A 22,098-nucleotide genomic window follows, 5' to 3' on the forward strand; every position below is an offset into this window, starting at 1 on the left:
TCGTTCCATCACTAGTAATTAGCAAGCCAACATAGCACACTTTAAGTTGTTTTATGAGTTTTGTAATAGAAATTAAACCACATGTTTTGCCGCAAAGAATCTAAAGAATCTATTTCTCTGTTTCAATCTGGTCTTCTTTAATGGCAGCTGATGGATCAGTATTGGCATAAGGGAGAGAGGAAGTTGATTCAACAGAGGGAGAAACTCATGCTTGAACTGGTGAAAATCAAACATCGTGTCGACGAGTTCAACGACTTTGGGGAGCTGGACATGATGCAGCAATACGTGAAAGACGGCATAGCTATGCAGAAAAGATTGACGGAAGCTCAAGATTTGATCACTTGGATCAACAAGGTAAGCATCCATCCACCGCTTTGGGGGTCCTGTCTTATATTTCCACGGGTTTAGGGTTGGTTGGTTTTTTAAGTTATTGAAAATGTTCAACCTTTTTATTTGCGAATTTAAGTATCTGATAAACACCAGTTAGGAGTTTGATCCTTGTTAAATATTTAGCCATGCTGACGACGAGTTATACCTGAAACATGGATAACTTTTATGCCCGTAAAAAAAAACAAAACAAGAAAAAACAACAGATCTTTTTATATATATATATATATATATATATATATATATATATATATATATATATATATATATATATATAAAGGAGATTAGAACAATAGTCTAAAGAGCAGAGTGTATTTCAATGTAATAGTAAAATTACTAATTTAATTAAAATACAGGAAAAGAAAAAGTGCTCATTGTAATTTAGATATATAATAAGCTCGATAGGTGAATATCCTAGAGCTAATTTAATATTCAGTAATGTGATTGATAATTTAAAATTCAAAGTAGAATTAAATTAAAAATACGTTTCACAAGAAGGAACAACAACAAAATCAATAATTTGTACGATTGTTTCGGAAAACAATGTTTTTATTGTGGAGACATTAAGCCACGGACAATAATTTTTACATATAGTATTTTTAACTAAGTTTCCTCATCAGCAAAAGTATTGGGAAGGGTTTTTAATATATGTAAAAGATACCATAAATAAACCTAGCATTAAAAGTAAGGCAGATGTATCTGGAAAAAATTAAAATGAAAGGTATGTATTTACTTGATAAGCAAATTAATATGGGTTAAAGATAGAAATAAAATAGAATAAAATTATAAATCTGAATTTGATTTAAATATAATATTATAATAATATATTTCTAATAAAATTCATAGACACACACACATTATATATATATATATATATATATATATATATATATATATATATTTGCTTACTGTATTTTGGGGAAAGAGTTCCGACAAAGTGCTCGATTACAAAGAAACACTTTTTCGATATAAGAGCTGAATATTTATTTATTAGTTTTACAGAAGTTCAGAAAAACATTGGTACCGTCGGTTTCAAGCCCAAACACAACGAGAAACTGTTAATAGTTACACGTAAATAATGTTCAGCTCTCGTCAGCCATCTTGTTTTCTGCCCCCGCTAGGAGTGACAGTTGAACACCGACAGCCCGGCGGTCGAGCACTCTAGAGAAAGAAACCCATATCACAGAAGAACCCCCGGCTTACACACCTTAGGATAAGAAGAAAAAAATGGAAAAAGGGGGCAGAAAGCAAGATGGCTGACGAGAGCCAAACATTATTTACGTGTTACCATTAACGGTTTCCCGTTGTGTTTGGGCTTGAAACCGACGGTACCAATGTTTTTCTGAATTTCTGTAAAACTAATATATATATATATATATATATATATATATATATATATATATATGTATATATATATCAAACGTATGCTAACCGATATAAAATATTACATTAGCGTTCTCTTTGAAAATTTATCATTTCATAAGTTGAAAAGCTACAATAAACATCCATATGAATGCTTTGACCTTAATTGCTGATTTCAAAAGGCGAAGAATTAAAAGGTAAATAATTATATATATTTATATATATATATATGTGTGTATATATGTGTGTATGTATATATATATGTATATATATATGTATATATATGTATATATATATGTGTGTGTCTATGAATTTTATTAGAAATATATTATTATAATATTATATTTAAACCAAATTCAGATTTATAATTTTATTCTATTTTATTTCTATCTTTAACCCATATTAATTTGCTTATCAAGTAAATACATACCTTTTATTTTATTTTTTTCCAGATACATCTGCCTTACTTTTAATGCTAGGTTTATTTATGGTGTCTTTTACATATATTAAAAATCCTTCCCAATACTTTTGCTGATGAGGAAACTTTGTTTGTTAAAAATACTATATGTAAAAATTATTATCCGTGGCTTAATGTCTCCACAATAAAACATTGTTTTCCGAAACGATCGTACAAATTATTGATTTTGTTGTTGTTCCTTCTTGTGAAACGTATTTTTAATTTAATTCTAATTTGAATTTTAAATTATCAATCACATTACTGAAAATTATATATATATATATATATATATATATATATATATATATATATATATATATATATATATATATATATATGTGTGTGTGTGTGTGAAGAAATTAATGGTTTTAGCCAATTTTTCGATATTTGTTGTCTGAAGGGTCGAGCTTTAAAACGATACTGATCTCGTGAAAATCTGTCGCCTCTGCGGAAAGTTTTGCGAGGCATACATACATACATTACATACATACATTTAAACAAAGAAGTGAGATTTACATTATAGATATCTAGAAGAGCCCATAGGCAAGAAACAGGATAAATCATCATCACACCATAACATTTATGAAATAAAAATAACTATGATGATGAGTATATTCTTTTTGTAACCTAATATCTAGTGCAGTAGTTTCCAAGTTTGTTTGTTTTTTAACATGACGGCACACAATTAAGCTCTTTAAATTTTCTGCAGCACGCCTATCACAAAAATAATTATTTAACAATGCTTACCAATGTTTATTCTTATGAAATAATGAAGAGCATGACGAGTTTTTAAGCGAATGATCAGCTATTGAAGACCCGGATGTGTTACTAAGAACGACTATTGGTTGGTAGGTACCATTCCGGATTTTGCAAGTTATGTGTTGTTGGACTCTACTATTCAATCTTAATGTTGTTTAAGCCATGTATTCGGCACTGCAACTACATTTAAATTTATAAATTACCATATTGTTATAGTGGAGTTAGAAAAAGGTATTTGTATTTGCAGAACGGAATACATAGAGAACAACAGTTGTACTTCTTAGTGCAAATATGCTGTACTACAACATACACGATATTTACTTCTCTCCCACCGCGAGGAGATGTGATACAAGTCAGAATGGGGGGATGAATTAGTGAATTAAAACGGCTTGGCCAATTTTCTTTACATTCCATACAAATGTTCTTTATGTGTTTGTCAGTGTTCTTAGATAGGTTTTGTATCAGAATACTTTTGATAAATATTGAAAATCGATAATCAAGAAAACCTGATTAAAGAAGGAACAGTGTGATTTTGACCAAAATTAACACCCTTATATAACCTAACATCACAAGTGTACTTGAGAAGTTTTATCACTGCACAAACAAAAAGGCCTGGTGTGTAAGTTCTTTGATGAGACAGGAGCGTGTTCAAAATGAATGTTTCTGTTTAGAGCACTATTGAACCATGATACTTGATTTTTACATTTTAAACTTTCATTTTAGCCATTATATAAAGATAATTTTAGAAAATCAACATTAGGTTCTCTACAGTGCAATATAGCCTACAATGCGAGAAGGTATGCAAATCTTCCTTTTGGTACACTGCAGTGGGTCTAAGAGTAGAGCAAGCAATCAACCGATTTGATTGAAAAATGGTCAATTTTACTGATTTCGATGACAATAAAAGTATTGGAAGTGTGGAACATTCGTTGATCCTTATTCAATCCCGGGCAATATCGGGTCTCTCTGCTAGTATATAAGTATCATTATAGAAAATAAATTAATTAATTACAGATCTATTTAACTTTCTTTCTTGTTGATTACATGTGTCCGATATTTTGAAGGATTTCTTTTTTGAGTAAATAAGGTTTAATATATTGTTAAATATATTAAACCTTATTTTGTCATTATGGAGTGAGAATTTTCGAAGATTCTATCTTCTTTATCAATCAAATATGAAATGCGAATATACAGTAGAGCTGCCATTTTTTTTTTTTTTTTAAATGTGTATAAGAATTGAGTTATATTCATTTAAGTATTGTTTTTTCTGTTACATTTTCAATAACAAAAGAAGTTCTGGTGAATCAGAATTTATAGGTGACTGGAAGTCCACTGCAAATTGTGTCAAATTTTTTTTTTTTCTAAAAAGAAAAAACAAAGAAATCAATAAACATTTAATAAAATAATATATTTTTATAATACAAAAAACAAATTTCAAACAAGGACACTATAACATTTTTTTTTTCATTATTTCATGCAAAAAATAATTAAGTATGATGCAAATGTTTTTTTATTTGACACTGTTAGCTGTGGACTTCGAGCCACCTTTTCTTCTAATTCACCACACTTCTTTATTTGTAAGTGCAGAATGTTTATATGTGCTATTTTTAATGTTCTTTTCATCGTCACCATTTTCTCTAGTGCTCACTATAGAAATAACCTTCCTTTCATGAAGAAAGACATAAGGAGACATTCGCTGAGTTTTCTTCAAGCTTTTTATTTGGAGAAAATGGACTTAATGTTTTCTTAGCTAATTGTTTACTTTTTTACTTTCTAATTTAACTGACATGAGTGACGCAGATGGACAGTAATATGGGTAACATTAACTAAAATTATGATTTTTCTATATCATTGATGGTGTCTCGTTTACACGGCTTCATAGGGAGACTAATTTGAAAAGCTTTTACTCTCAGCTCAAAAACATGACGTCATTCGTCATCGATTTGTCTACTGTTTGACCTGCTGTCTCCTGCCTCAACTCAACGTCACCTGTCTCTTGGAACGATTCTGATTAAGGTTACCATGATGTGCACTAAATGTGACCCTTGTCAGAATTCAAACTAGCTAACCTTATACCCACCAACGTGGGGTCTGTAATATTTAAAAACATTTCTTATGTGGATTCTTTGTTCATATAAAGTTTAAACTACATTTCATAATGCATCTGCACGTATACTTATTTTGTTTGGCATTTGTTATGGTCTTGGATTAACCGTTATAACCAAGAGAAACACAGTTGCATAATTAACGAAAGATGCATTAACAAAATTATGTTACAGAAGTACATGTCATGATTCTGGAACCATAACTGCCACAAATCACGGTATGTAATTCCTTACTCCCGCAGGAAGATGTGACACAAAATTGAAAGGTGGGGAGAGTCAAGTCAATGCCCTTTTAAAAATCGCCTGGGTAGCCCCATTGACATTCCCCATTCAGAGCACATCAGGCAGTAAGCAATAAACTTATTCCAACCCAAAGAGAGGAGACAAGTCATGGGAGTGTGAACCTCTAGAACTATACAGAATAAATTCCTTAGCTCAACAGATAAAAGATCATCTAAATGGCCCAGTATCGAGAATGGAACCTTGATTAGCATGTGTCACGATTACTATCGAATGATGAATGAATGTCAAAAAACTGGCTTGATCGTAAAATACGTTTAAATATGATATTTTAATTGATGCAGATTTCATATTTATTATTATAGAACCAATTCTTTATTGATTATTATATTGTGCCTCATATATAGTAGTGATTTCAAAAGTTAAAAAAGATATGACTCGGGTGTCATAAGCTAAAATTGAAACCAAATCATGTAGCTCTCCACATTATCTATTATCATCTGAGCTATGTCAATATACTTATCAAAACCTTGAAAATAAAGATTGTTAAACATATAAATGTATATTTGTGCACGCATAGAAGTAACACCTTTAGTTTGCCAAATTCCAACTTTTTTTTCGATTTTGACTCATTAGCAGCTATTTTTACCAAGTAAAATCGAATTTGTTCCACAATCTGTAGTGGAATGAGGCCATAACTGGTTGGTTATGTTCAATGCTGCAAAGACTAAGCTTATTTCCTTTAATAATTACAAGAAACCTTCTCAACCATTCATTGCTATGGCTGATGATACACTGCCTGAAAGTACTTCCTTCAAGCTCCTAGGATTAACATTCACGGAGAACAAGATTTAGAACAAATATGTTGAGGTAATTGCCAAGGCTGCTGCAAGGAAGGTAGGCTCTCTCTATCCTGCTAAAAGGCTACTCACATCTGAGAGTCTCCTGTATCTTTACAAAGCCACGATTCGCCCATGCATGGAGTATTGTTGCCACATAAGGGCTGGTGCATCTACCACTAGTCTCTCGCTCCTAGAAAGGATTCAAAAAAGAGTTGCTAACCTAATAGGTCCCACACTATTAACTAAACTCCAACCTCTGGCCCATCGCCAAAATGTGGCATCTTTTTACAAGTATTTCAATGGCAAGTGTTCTGATGAACTCAAAGCACTAGTACCCCCTCGATGACAATACTCTCGACAAACCGACAAGCAACAAAATCTCACCTCTATACTGTAAAGATCCCTAGACGCTGTAAAGCCTTCTACTCGAATAGCTTTTTTCCTCAGACTGCTCCACTTTATAATTCTCTCCGGGCCCCTACTTCCTTGACTGTACTGACAGAAATTCAAGTGTAATGAAAACAGACATTTTGCTACCCAACTCCCTAAATAGCATTCCTGCAAATCTGGTCCCAAATAGTAGCCCCTCACAACTAAGTTGCTCTGTGCCTTGTTTGGGATGACATAACAGTAAAAGAAAAGGTTCAAATACCCTATATATCAAGTTTCAAATCTGTAGACCAAAAATAGCAGAGTAGTTTGTTAGAGACCGTTCCTTACACAGACAGACAAGGTTAATCTTGTAAGCTCTATTTCCTTTTCGGTTTTATTGAGCTTTTACATCTGGTTGAGATTACTTTACTTGTAAATATTAACTCTTTAATATTTATAATATATTTTAAGTTTACCATTTTGATTACCTTGGTAAACTTATTGTAATTTTATATATATATATATATATATATATATATATATATATATATATATATATATATATATATATATATATATAAAACGATTTTGCATTGCATCTTTAGATATCGGATTTCCTATCCTTAAAATCAAAAGGTGAAAGGTGATAACGTACATCCGAACATGAAATTGCCTTAAAGTTTTATTCTTATAAGGAAGTGTGCATATTACTTTTACTTTATCTAACGTCATAGATTCTTGCTTTTTATTCAATATTTTTAGGAAGAAGTTCTCTACAAGTATGCTGTGACTGAATATCCAGAAGTCGAAGAAATTTCTGCCCTCATGGATCCATTTATACGACTTTTCTCATCTGTCGTTCGCTGGCAAAAAGCAGAAAAAAAGTAAGCAAAATTTCATTTTATTTATTTAGATCTATAAAGAAGAAAAAAAAATGTGCCCTATATTGTGGTGGCACTGAGGAATTAGGATAGAAGGTTCAAATGTTACATGCGTGGGAAAATGTGGGCAGAAGATCATCATCATAGTATTCCACTCCATCTTGAGGTCACTTGTCCGGCAGTATCCAAGGCAACCTTCAGGTTCACCTCAGAGCATGCCTCGATTAGGAAACAGTCCATGAGGATGCGTGTGATAGTCTACACATCGGTGCTGCAGGTACACTGACTATCTTGTATATAGCTCTACATTTTTGTTTTATTTTACTTCGATTGAAGTTCTCAGAAAACACTTGAACTCTATATGAGGTACATAGATATTCGAATGTTCTATTAAAGTCCTTTATCTCTCAAACACTTGAGTTAGTAAAGAAATTGAGAACATAAATTCCCTCTCCTCCTCAATTAACCATTTTCATATGTTGTAGTATATCTTTTGTTTTAGTCTCTTCGTCTTACTGGATTCCAGAACAAGAATTTATCTAGTCTGGTGGAATATCAAGCTTTGTGCTATTGCTTGAGGTAACATCACTTGGAGAAGGTGCACCATTCCTCGCAAAAGCTAATGTGGGTTAGCCATAATTAGGAGATCTTATTTGGGCTGCGAATACTATGTGATTTTGAATATTTGGTCTGGGTTTACTTGTAGTTAAAATTATCCTCATGCCAGGTTGTTCTGACAAACCCCTTTACAGAGAGACCTTCGACACTTGAGGATAGTGTCTAGTAGGCATTCAAGTTCTGTTTGTGTAGGTTGTCCCGTGTTTCGGCAACCTTCGCTTGGGCCCGGTTAAGTGTTACCCACTCTTTCTTAGGCGGTTAAGACTCTGACGAGAGACCTTTTGGTTCTAGAAGAGCTTCATTGTTATCATCTTTGACAGACTCATTCTACCAACGTAGGCAAAGGGATACTGGTGTTGTTCGTTGGAGGTCTGTGATTGTGGCAAAGCTCTCGCAAGATGGCAACCGCTACGACACCTCTTGGTGTTCATATAAGGGACTATGGTTGTCGTTACTTTCATTGTAACATTCTTTGCTATTGACTCTCGACGAATCTGCAAATTTCCATCCTTAAGGATTCTTTCATACGACTTTTCTCATCTGCGGTCCGCTGGAGAAAAGCAGAAAAAAAAGTAAGCAAAATTTCATTTTATTTCTTCAGCTCTGCAAGGAAAAAACAGTGTTGTATATTGCGATGGCTTTGAAGAGTGAGAATAGAAACTTAGCTTTCAAAAGGGATCAGAAGTTCCAATGTGACATGTTTGGGAAAGTGTAGTACACATTTAATATCTTTTGTTTTCAGAAACTGCTACAATCTGAACGTAGGAATGTTAATTTTATCACCGATTCCATGGGTGTATGGCGATTTGGGTTATCTTGTAATTCGTGAAATAATTCTTCCAGAACCTTTCACTTTGTCGTTGATCATTCATAATTTAATGCAATTTTTTTCAGCAGGCAGGGACAGGATGCTTTGCGATCACTGGTTATTTGATTTGACTATCTCCTATTTCCACTCACTACAGAAATAAAGAAATGAATAGTAAATAGAAAGCTAAGCGAACAGAGAAATAATGAAAGTAACTTTTTTTAAGTTTAGGTTGCATTTCTATCCTTACCCCCCCCTCACTACAATTTTTTTTATGAAATCATTAAATGTTGATGATAGGGAACCTCTATGATCTCTGGAATTGATAAAAAAAAACATTTTATGATGTGGAACCTCTAGAGCTCTAGAATTGTTAAAAATTTTGGTGATATGGAACATCTAAAACCTCTAGAATCATATAAAAAAAAATGATGATAGGGAACCTCTGAATTTCTGAAATTGTTAAAAATTTTATGATATGGAACCTCTGACACATGTGGAACTGTTAAGAAATCTGATTATAGGAAACCTTGGAACCGATGGAATCGTTAAAAAGTTGATGATAGGAAACCTCTGCAACCTCTGAAATCGTTAAAAAATTTGATAATAGGGAACCTCTGAAACCTTTGGGAGCATTAAAAAAAATATGATATGGAACCTTGTGGCCTCTCTAATCGTTAAAAAAATGGTGATAGAGAAACTCTGACCCCTCTAGAATCGTACAAATTTGAGGATAAGAGAATCTTACAACCTCTGGAATGTATAAAAAAAATTGATGATATGGAACCTTTGAACTTTTTGAATCGTTAAAAAAATTGGTGATAGGGAACCTCTGAAACCCTTGGAGTCGTTAAAAATAATATGATAAGGAACCTTGGAGCTTCCTCTCAAATCGTTAAAAACTTTGATGATATGGAATCTCTGAAACCTATGTAATCGTAAAACAAAATTGATGATACGGAACATCTGAAATTATGGAATCGTAAAAAAAATTATATGATATAAAACCTCTGAACTTCTGGAATCATTAAAAAATTTGATGATATAAAACCTCTGAACTTCTGGAATCGTTAAAAAAATTTTATGATATAGAACCTCTGAACTTCTAGAATCGTTAAAAAATTGATGATATGAAACCTCTGAAATCTCTGGAATTGTTAATAAAAATTATGATGTGGAACCTCTGAATCTTCTAAAATCGTTAAAAAATTGATGTTATGAAACCTCTGGAATTGTTAAAAAAATTGATGATATAGAACCTCTGAAATATATATATATATATATATATATATATATATATATATATATAGTCATCGACATACAGTCCTGTTTTGTTGTATCACAACTCGTCAGTGCCGCTAGACTAGCACATCTCCCAAGCCAAGGATTATATATATATATATATATATATATATATATATATATAATATTAGTGTTGAGACGATGAATCGGAATTGAAAAATCGGAAATTTTGGGAGGGTATCGGAATCGAAAAAATTTATGCCTATTTTCCCATGCCAAAAACGATTCTTTTAAATATCTTTTTATTTAATTTTGTTTAGAGTAAAATCTTCCATCGCTGGTAATAACGATAAAATAATAAATATTCATTGATTTTAATTAACACTAAAAGTAAAATCTATTGATCACCCCCCCCCCAAAAGTGCATTCTTATGTTTGAGAAAATATCTGCTCATTTAACATATGTTTTTACGATAATCGGAAATAAATAACAACTTTATAGTTAAATACATAGAGATTTATAAAGAATCAGAATCAGAATTGTATCGGAATAGGGAAAAATATTAGAATCGTTCCATCACTAATATATATATATATATATATATATATATATATATATATATATATATATATATATATATATATATATATATATAAGAGATTTAGAAGATTATCACAATGCAAGGAATGGAATGTAGTCTGTGTTAAGGTAAAAAGACGAAAACAAGTGACAATTTGCAAATCAATATATATATGTGTGTGTGTGTGTGTGTGTGTGTGTGTGTGTGTGTGTGTGTGTGTGTGTGTGTGTGTGTGTGTGTGTGTGTTGTGTCGTGGAACAACAGTGAAAATTAGAACAATCAAGTCGAGGTTCGGTTAAGGAACAAGTGTATTAACAATAATTTACAAAGATAGGAAAGCGTATATATCTGCTGAGAACTCGGCTAGCAATTGAAGTGCAGTCGCATCTCTCTCACCGGTGTTGGAATTACTAGCGCTATTTATAGTGCTTATCAGTATAAATTCCTCAGTTCAAGGAAGGCCGGTATAACAATATATATATATATATATATATATATATATATATATATATATATATATATATATATATAATATATTAGTATATTTAGGCAGCATTTTTTTCTTTTATGCACGTTTCATTAAATAGCACGGACAACTCTTGCTTGTTTTTCTTGTAATCCTCCTTTTTTCTTTGTCGGACCATTTTCCGAACGTTTTTTCTGAGTGAAAAAAGAAATTTCCCATAATCGCGAACGTTTTCGACCTTCATTGGTCATCCTCAGGCGAGTAGTTACAAATAAAAAATGAAATTGAAAAATGAAAATAGCGAGATGAAATGAAAAGATAATTAAAAGACGATTAAAATCGCTTACAATCACTAAAATACTCAAAAACACTTGAGCGTGCCTTTCGTTTCATTTTGAGTCTGGTTAATCGTTGGTTTATTAATGTGGATTAACAATGCCTCAAAGATTGTTATCGTTTTTGTTTTCTTTTCCTTTGAGGCTTGGTGTATTTATCATTTTTTTTAAATTTATTTTTTATAATATACCAAAGGAAAAGAAAAAGAAAATGATAACAACAACAATCGCTCCTGATGATAATCGGATGCACCGATAGAAGAGCTTGAGTAGAATATGGCTGAACAACAACTTTTGGGCGCCATTTTATACAACATGCCAGCTGAAATTAAAAAGACCGCTCAGCGAATGGGAAAGATATCCAGAAAAATCGGGAAAAAATAACTCTGTCATGTTCAATTAGACGTGCATGAATAATGACTTGCTGCCAAAATATACAAATATATATATATGTGTGTGCGTGTGTGCGTGTGTGGATCGGTGTGTGTGTGTGTGTGTGTCTCTCTCTCTCTTCCTCCTCTCTCTCTCTCTCTCTCTCTCTCTCTCTCTATATATATATATATATATATATATATATATATATATATATATATATATATATATATTCAAGTGTGGTGTTAAGTATCAATATGTCTTACTTGAAGAGGTCTACTGCGTGTGCCAATGTTTCATGATATATTTCGAGGAATCTTCTTTGTCAAATGGTGGATGTTACAGATCTATTCAATGTATTCCATCTGGCATTGTCCTCGACAATCAGTTTGACAATGAAACTTTTGCATTTATTCATTTATATTATATCAACCATGAAGAGATCTTTTCCAATCTTTAACATTTTTTTTCTTCTTTTCTCATTCTGTCAAGATGGATGGACGGGGCATTTCTTGACCTTGACTCCGACGATATCGAGAAAGGCATCGACGAGTTCAGCCGTGAGATATTCAAAATCCATAAAGTGTTCAAGCTGAAAGAGAAGAAGATCTTGATGGAGAAAGAAGAACGTGAGCGCGAGCGCAAGAAGAACAAGCGTTTCGACGAAGGTGAAGAAGCCCACAAAGAGGAGGAGGGCGAAGAGGAGGCGGAGGAACTGCAAATGCCAGCCGCCCTCGACGTGTGCGTCATCGTTTTGGATGAGATCAAAGAGTTTAAGGTAAAAAAAGTTTCACAGGCTGGTGTGCTTTTTTAAAAAATTTTCTTTTGCTGAAGAGTTATGGTTCACTGTGTATCAAAGTCGAAGGACATTTAAGGATAAATTAATTATCAAATGCAATGCTATTTAGGTCTAATATCAATATCCGACTGACTTATCTTTATATATTAAATATATATACATCTATAAAAGGCATTTTGTGTGTATGTGAGTGCGTTGCTTGTAGACTCCATTTTTTTTTAATTTCTTACAAATGTATTTAATGTATCTAGGAGTGTTCTTAAGTAGGTTTTGTATCGGAATGTCTCGGATAAGTATCGACAATTGATAATCAACAAAATCTTATTAAAGAAGGAACAGTTCGATTTTGACCAAAGTTAGCAATCTTATATAGCCTAACATCACAAGTGCACGTGGGAAGTTTTATCACCGTAAAGTCAGAAAGGCCCGGCATTTAAAATCAAGAGTAGGTTCTTAGAGAAGACAGGGGTGCGTTCAAAATGAATTTTTCTGTTTAGAACATAGTTGAACTATGATAGCTGATATGATACCCAACTTTTGCATTTTAAACTTTACTTCGACCCATTATATAAAATAATTTTATAAAATCAACCATAGATTCTTCACAGTGCAATGTAGACTACCATGTATTGTGAACTAAGTCACTGTGAGGAGAGATGTGAAGCTGCTTTCCCGATGCACTGAGGTGAGTCCCTGACTAGAGCTAGCAATCAATCAATTTGATTGTAAAATGGGCAATTTCACTGATTTCGATGACAATAAAAGTATTGGAAGTATGGAACATTCGTTGACCCTCATTCACTCCCTGGCAATGCCAGGTCTCCCTGCTTGTACAAGCATGGAACAGAACTGCTTATGTATAAAAATAATTGTTAATATTTATTTTAAAATATTATAGTTATAAAATCTCTTTAAGATATTAAAGTATTTCTTAGTGTTCTTATTTACAAATTCACCTATCATCCTGTTTTTTTAAAGATGGAATCGCCCAATCATCAAAGACAAGATGCAAACAAAGAAGATCCACACAGTTTTATAATTATATAAATTCATCCGGAACAATGCCGAAAAAAAAAAGCTACTTTGTGGGTATTAGTTTTGTAGTTTTTTAGTTTTAGCTAAGCATACACACATAAACACAGGCTGCCCTTTATATTATAAATGATATGATATCAATAATTTTGAATTAATTGAACCAAAAGTAGAATGTTCACTGATTTCGTGTTTGATGTGTTTCCATATTTTTGTTTTGTTTAGGAAAACATTCCTTTGATAACTTTTTTGTTTTTATTTTTTTTTTAGGAAAACATTCCTTTGATAACCTTTTGTTTTTTTTTTTGTTTTTTAAGAAAACATTTCTTTGATAACTTTTATTATTATTATTTTTTTAGGAAAACATTCCTTTGATAACTTTTTGTTTTTATTTTTTTAGGAAAACATTCCTTTGATAACTTAAAAAAATTATTTTTTTTAAGTAAACATTCCTTTGATAACTTTTAAAAAAAATTTTTTTTTTTTAGGAAAACATTCCTTTGATAACTTAAAAAAATTATTTTTTTTTAAGTAAACATTCCTTTGATAACTTTTTGTTTTTATTTTTTTAGGAAAACATTCCTTTGATAACTTAAAAAAAATTATTTTTTTTTAAGTAAACATTCCTTTGATAACTTTTAAAAAAAAATTTTTTTTTTTAGGAAAACATTCCTTTGATAACAATCATGTGCAATAAAGGTATGCGGCCACGTCACTGGGAACAAATGTCTGAGATTGCCGGCTTCAATTTGACCCCTGACACGGGGACAACTTTGCGCAAGATGGTCAAAAATGATTTCGAGTCGATGCTCGAGAGTTTTGGACTTATAAGCGTCGGTGCTTCAAAGGTGAGTGTTCAATACTCCTTAAGCCATTATTTATCACGAAAAAATTTCAGATTTACATTTAAAGTGAAATAATCTTCACGGTGATTAAATAAAAGTGGTCTTACTCGTTTGAGCGAATCATTTCATTTGTTTGATTTTAAAGATTAAATAAAATGGCCTTCAATGGGTTAAAATAATACTTTCATGGTTCAAATAAAAAGTGCCTCACTGTGTGAAGTTAAAAGTTTCATGGTCCAATTTTGAAAAATACGAAGCATTTTTTTACGGTTGTATTAGAAATTTGATGGCTTCATTTTAAAGATTGCTATGATGTAAAAAAAAGTATCTTATCTTATGAGATTGAGTTAATAATTTAATGCGATTAAATAAAGGTAGCCTCACTCATTTGGGCGAATACTTTGATGGTTTAATTTTGCAGTATGTCAAATACAATGACTTTTAAAGGGTTTATCTAATATGATTGTTTAATTTTGAAATAAATCAAATAAAATAGCTTTTAAAGGGTTTATCTAATATGATTGTCTAATTTTGAAATAAATCAAATAAAATAGCTTTTAAAGGATTCATCTAATATGATTGTTTAATTTTGAAATAAATACCATAAAATAGCTTTTAAAGGGTTTTTTTTACATAGGCATCAAATCTAATATGATTGTCTAATTTTGAAATAAATTAAATAAAATAGCTTTTAAAGGATTTATCTAATATGATTGTCTAATTTTGAAATAAATTAAATAAAATAGTTTTTAAAGGATTTATCTAATATGATTGTTTAATTTTGAAATAAATTAAATAAAATAGCTTTTAAAGGATTTATCTAATATGATTGTTTAATTTTGAAACAAATCAAATGAAATAGTTTTTAAAGGATTCATCTAATATGATTGTTTAATTTTCAAGTCGATCAAATTAAAGTTCATACATTGTGTTCTGCTAATGATTTATTTTTCTATGGAAATGGTCTTATTTTGAAAAATCATAAGCAATCGTTTTTTTTTTTTCACTCAAACAAGGCATATTGCCTCTTAGAACATAAGAGGTTATTATTTGGGATCATGTCTGATAGAGGATTTTGGGGAGTTGAGCAGTGAGATGATTCTGCAATTTAGTACATTCTTGGAAGTGGGAAATATAGAAAGAATTCTAGCAGTCGGAGGGAAAATACTATTAGAGTAAAAAAGTTTTCTGTTATCTAGGGGCCTCAACAATGAAGAAAGAGGTGGAATTTTGCTGCTTGTCAGGTATGTACTTTGAGGGAGCACATGTGCTATGAGTTTATTAGAGCACATTCATTAAAATACTTGTAAAGAAGGCACAGAAATGCAACATTGCAGCCATGGGACAGAGGTTGGAGCTTAGCCGACTGTGCAGGATCTGTTAGATTTGAGGCACATTTTAGCTCTCATCTAAGAGTGAGAGACTAGTCGTAGATGCACTAGCTCAGACATGGCAACAATATTTCATGCATGAGAAAATTGTGGCTTCTAAAGATATAGGATGCTCTCTGGTGGGAGTAATTTTCTAGCACGGTAGAGGGAGCCCACCGTCTTTGCAGCAGCCTTGACAATATCCTCAATGTATTTGTTTCAATTCATGTTGCCTGTGAATCTTAAGCTGAGAAGTCTGGAGGATGGGTTTTCAGGTAGGGTGTTGTGCTAAATTGATGGTTTGATCTCTAAGAAGCTTAGGATGTAATAAAGAGTACGTTATGAAGTTGGTCCCATAACTTGATGAGTTCATACAAAATTGATTAATGTTTATTTCATTTTCTTTGCAGGAATTCACATTGGAAAAAAATATGCAGAAGATGAAGGAGGAATGGGAAGAGATCAAGTTGAACACAAGTGTCTATCGTGACTCAAATGTGTCGATTCTCTCGTCAGTCGATGAAATTCAGACCATGTTGGACGATCAAATCATCAAGACTCAGACGATGAGAGGATCACATTTCATCAAACCGTTTGAGAAAGAGATCAAGGCAAGTTGAACCGCAGTCTCAAGCTTTTCCGTTTTTTTTTCTCAAATAACATTACAAACATTTATTATTTTTTTTTGATGAGTATTTATTTGCAGAGTGTTGTCCTCATAGTTGTTGTTGCATCACGTTTCGGCGAACTTATCCTCTGGCTTTCTTCAGATGATTAAGTGCAACAGGATAGGAATGCTGAGTCTCGTTACTCCTGAAACCGTAGAGATTCAACACCTCTATCCACTGTACCACGGGCCCCTGTGGCGCAGTGGATAGAGGCATGAATAGAGGTGAGTATTGTCTGAAGATAGTGGTTTCAGTCCTATGCAAAGCAGGCCAGTGGTTTTGTTGACCAAAAACGTGGTGAGACGACAACTATGAAAGGCAGTAATTACTGGGGGGTACACTGCTACTACTACCACTGCTACTACTACTGTATTGTCTCTGGGATGTGTGTCTTTTGCAGAAACGTGCAGACCTCGGACAGTTAGCATAAATTGCTATTTACAATCAAATCTCTGGGGTAAAGTAAAACTGAAAAGGAATTAAAACGTTATTTGAGAAACATGTAAATACAAAATGAAGACAAGGCAGAGGCAAAGAGTTTACTAAAAACTAAACAGAGCTGTAGACTTAATCTATATGCAGAAAGGAATATATATTTGGAGCAAGGAACAAAATATTGCTACAAAGGAGAAATTATGCTTTGTTATTATGCCAAGTTACAAGAGGTTAGATAGTCGCTTCACCCGTGAGCAAAAGGTAAATGAAGTTTGCTTAAATAAAACAATGATCTCAGCAATATTTAATTCTATTCTGAGAGAGAAGAAAAGCAATAATTCTAACTGTAATGCTCAAAAAATGTTGAGATACTTAAAGAGATCGAAAACTACAATGTGAAGGGACGTAAAGGAAGCAGTTAAACAGATCATTAACAAATAGCCTTTGATGCTCATGAGGCTGAAGGAAACCCCTAAGAAAAAAAGGATCAGCAAAGGGAGATAAATGCTAGGGAATCTATTTTACCCTAGAACAACAATAACAACTACTACAGGGCGGAACGATAAAATTATCGCCTTAGAAAAGACGGCATAATTCAATTGGAGCTCAGTCGAGAATCTACGATAAAAATAAGGATAGAGCAGAGACAGACACTTCTGTGAAAATGAGAAAGTACGAAAGTGAAAAGGTCCTTGCCTACTAGATTTCGAAGACGGTTTTGTACCCTGTCAAGACAAGAACAGATGCACTTAGGAGTTCCACCCCAGATGTGGCAACAGTACTCTATTTTAGAACATATTTATTTGTTTTATTTTATTTATAATCTTTTTATACTTTATATTCTGTTTGCTTTGTCTGGCGTTTGTGCTTGTGAATGTGTGTTTAACTATGACCACCATAAATCAGGCCTGGTCACTGCAAAATGACGTCATGCCTATGTTTGCTGCATCATCAAGAAAAAGGATTGTAAAAAAATTCTCATTTAAAATTATTTTTAAATTGGTGCATTTTTAAATTAATAATTTGTTTTTCTTTGTTATAATAGTGAAATTTGAAGATCGAAATATCGAATCTCAAGCAAAACCAATGGTATCTACTTAATTGTCATGTCGTAGCAATGAAAATATTCAAGAATTACGAAAAACGATAAGGTAGAAAATTAATTACTAAGGAAAACAGTTTTCGGGATATTTGCAAGTTTTGCTTACATAATAAACTGAATAGTGTGCATATTAGTAGGGGAGGTAATTAATTTATAGAAAGTTTCAAAAACTTAGGCCAATTTAGGAGAAATGGGTTATTTCCCTTGTGTTTACGTCACACATTACAAGCAAACATGACGAGGTCGTTTTTTTTCATTAAATAATGGAAATACTTGCTTTATGTAATATTCCAGTAATATTTAATTGATTGCAACATGAAAATTAAGTAGATAACACCGCTTTTAGTTAAAATTGCCATAATAATTAAGTAATTGTTTTTTAATAAAATCTCATTTTTATGACTGTCGGATTTCGATATTATAATAAAGAAGATAAAATTTTTTAAAAATTCCACTACAGTATTTTTATTGACAAAAAATACCCCTTTTAATTGCACGTGGCCAAATGTAAAATAATGCTTTATTTTTTGGAAAAGGAAAATACAATCACTTTTGAACCAGTTTTATGAATCCATCAGCAATTTCTTTGAGAATTTAAACAGAAAATGACTATCCTCATAATAGTCGTTTATCGCCTAACCTTATTTTGCAACGTCAGCAGGTCACATGACTTTTAGTGAAACGGCCTTCCATTTACGACAGCTGTGTTTTAACTCTTATGGTAAATTTGTGTGTTACAAAAACTGCATTCTTAATATGTAGGTCAGATTTTTAAGCTCTACGACCGCAGGATCAAAGGTTGCAGACAGTTTCCAGATTGAGATTATTAGAGAGAATAATCAGATTTATCATTCCTTGGTCATTAAGCAGACAGAGACACTAAAGCTAATACCATTTTTCACTCATATCAATGGACCATTTTCTTTCCACACACACACACACACACACACACACACACACACACACACACACACACACACACACACACACACACACACACACACACACACACGCACACACACGCACAAACAGACACACAAATCATCACTGTGGACAATAAATGGTGTGGTGATAAAATTGTCGCCCTAAAGAAAACAATACTACAGCTTTATTTTAAAACCTTTTTGAAAAAAATCAATTCAGATAACTTGATTATGAAATAGAGCTGATATCTGTTCAATGTAGCTGCCATCAGCCTCAATCACTGCCTCGATACAGGTCTGGAACTGGGAACATGTCTTTTCCACAAGCACCGGCTAGAGCTCAGTGAATACTCAGTGGATAACGGCGATTAGACTGGCTTTATTGTTGTGAGAGGTCATGTTGGTGATGTTCTCGACATATGACCAAACGAAGTACTTCAGCAAGTTCAGGTCAGAGGAGGAGGGAAGCCAGTGAGAGAAGGGTACAAAGTCGTAGCACTCCTTCTGAAGCATAGCCTGGGTCTCTTTGGACTTATGAGCCGGCACAGAATCCTTCTGCCACGCCTAGGGTCTGCCAGCGGCCACACTCTACAACACATCCAGGTACACTTTGGTGTTGACTTTTAAGCTGGAAACTTCATTGAGCTGTGCCCTTTTCATCATTCCGTTTTTTTCTGCATTGCAAACAGCTTTATAAATGTGTATATTCATTATTTACTTTATTTTCTTCGAGCAAACTATCACACAGTTTTAACATCTCATCTTATGTATTTATTTTTCAAGAATTTTTCTGTTCATCTTTCCTTGTTACTTCTTTTTTCTACATTTCAAACACCCTTAATAAATACATGCGAACAGAATTATAGACAAGACAAAGCAATATATTGGAATATATATATATATACATATATATATATATATATATATATATATATATATATATATATATATATATATAGAATAAATGACAAAAGTCTATATTCCAAATTCATGATGTTGACCATCCTACAATTTATTCCTTTAATTCAGTTACCATTTATAATTCTTGACAGTATCTGTTTCGTAGCACAAAATCAGTTACTTAATTATTGTATCAATTAGTGAATCTATTTTGCCCTTGACTCATCAGAAGAAATAGCAATCCCTCAAAAAGAAGTAATGTGCATTTTGTCATGATAAAATTCCGAAAATTGGAAGAGAAGCTGTAAATACGTTTTCATTACGCCATAAGGATTAGTATATATCATAAGGAAATAAAGTATATTTCCACATATATATATATATATATATATATATATATATATATATATATATATATAATACTTGTTTATTGTTATATAAACATGTTTACATCCTGCTGCTACAAACAGCCACTTGTTTCAATCAAACAACAGATATCATCAGGCAGCGACTTGACTATTCAAATATTCAACATTCATATATATATATATATATATATATATATATATATATATATATATATATATATATATATATATATATATTCATTTGTTAATTCAATAGGAAAAATGATTGAATGGGAGAAAGCGTTATAAATGCCTAGGTATAAAGAGCATTTAAAACACCTTCTCTACTGGATGTATTTTCCTTATTGAATCACACAAATAAATCTATATACATCAATATATTGATTTCTTCTTGTCTGTAATTCTCTTCATATACTTAAGCTCCACCATTTTGTTGAGCTTCGTAGATTTTGATAAATTTACATTTAAAGAATCCTCCAATGCTTCTTTAACCGCTCAAATATTCTTATTAAATACATACGGGGTGGAACGATAAAGTTTTCGCCCTAGAAAAGACGCCATGATTCCATTTCCTTTTGATGAAAACCGGTTTTCCTTTTTGTTTTCAGACCATCTAATAGTTGGCCAGTTATGTACAAATCACAGGAGCTATACGAGCCTTCTATCATGTCTGAATGTGACACAATGTTCAACGAGCGAGATCGGAGATGTGCCGCTGCACAACTGATGCTCTCTACCGATCCAAGTTATGACAACAGGACCATTGATAACACCCTCAAAAGGCATCGCTGGATTGCCATGAATTACAGGGCTGTGCCGAGGGTGATAAAAACAAAGTTTATGGCCACGGTTATGGTCTTTGATGTGGTTTCAAGTGAGGGCCACATCATGCCACCTCACATCTTCGAAGTTGGCTTAAAAGTCAACACCAAGGTGTACCTGGATGTACTGAAGAGTGTGGTGATCCTCTGGTGCAATCAGATGGCCACTGGCAGACCATGAGTGTGGCGGTAGGACTCAGCGCCGGCCCAAAGAGACCCAAGCTTGGCTTCAGAAGGAGTGCTATGACTTTGTACTCTTCTCTCACTTACCCTCCTCCTCTTTGACTTGAACCTACTGGACTACTTTTTTGATCATACATCGAGAACATCACCAACATGACCTCCCACAACACCAAAGCCAGCCTGATCGCCGCTATCTACCGAGTACTCACCAAGCTCCCGCTGGCGGTTGTGAAAAGATATGCTCCTAGCTCGAACCCATATCAAGGCAGTGATTGAGGCTGAAAGCGACTACATTGGATAGATATCAGCTCTACTACATAATCAAGTTATCTGAATTGATGTTTTCAATAAAAGTTTTTAAATAAAGCTGTAGTGTTATTTTCTTTAAGGCAACACTTTTATCATTCAATTCTGTATATTTATTATTTACCAGCAATACTTGAAGCAAACTACCAGACCATTTTAACATTTTTCTTTTATCTTTCTTCAGGAATGGGAAGAGAGACTAATTCGCACGCAAGACACAATAGATGAATGGCTGAAGATGCAGGCACAGTGGTTATACCTAGAATCCATCTTCTCCTCGGAAGATATCATGCAACAGATGCCGGAAGAAGGACGCATTTTCCAGATTGTTGACAACCATTGGAGGGCCATCATGAAACACACAATGAAAGATCCAAAGGTAATTCAACTCTAACAGAGTGATGAAGCTCGTCCAAACTATTTGGCACTATTTGAATTGATAAAAAGATCAGTGATGATTCCATCGAAGAATTTTAGCTCATCTTTGCATTTTATACTTTTAAGAGTGTAGCTTTTTTC

At 32.8% G+C, this 22,098-nt stretch overlaps 1 protein-coding gene across 3 annotated transcripts in view; it reads left to right on the top strand.

Annotated features, from left to right (window-relative positions):
- LOC145260629 (dynein axonemal heavy chain 12-like) overlaps positions 1–22,098 on the top strand; it is a 572,171-nt gene that overhangs the window by 74,544 nt on the left and 475,529 nt on the right. For all 3 annotated transcript variants that reach the window (XM_080118949.1, XM_080118950.1, XM_080118948.1), the window contains exons 16-21: positions 148–354; positions 7,287–7,408; positions 12,320–12,605; positions 14,321–14,506; positions 16,284–16,484; positions 21,764–21,958. In XM_080118949.1, the coding sequence (XP_079975075.1) occupies positions 148–354; positions 7,287–7,408; positions 12,320–12,605; positions 14,321–14,506; positions 16,284–16,484; positions 21,764–21,958 (1,197 nt within the window). The remainder of the gene's footprint in view (positions 1–147; positions 355–7,286; positions 7,409–12,319; positions 12,606–14,320; positions 14,507–16,283; positions 16,485–21,763; positions 21,959–22,098) is intronic.

Source organism: Euprymna scolopes, chromosome 36 (assembly GCF_053919585.1).
Source record: "Euprymna scolopes isolate OS-2025 chromosome 36, ASM5391958v1, whole genome shotgun sequence".
Taxonomy (NCBI): domain Eukaryota; kingdom Metazoa; phylum Mollusca; class Cephalopoda; order Sepiida; family Sepiolidae; genus Euprymna; species Euprymna scolopes.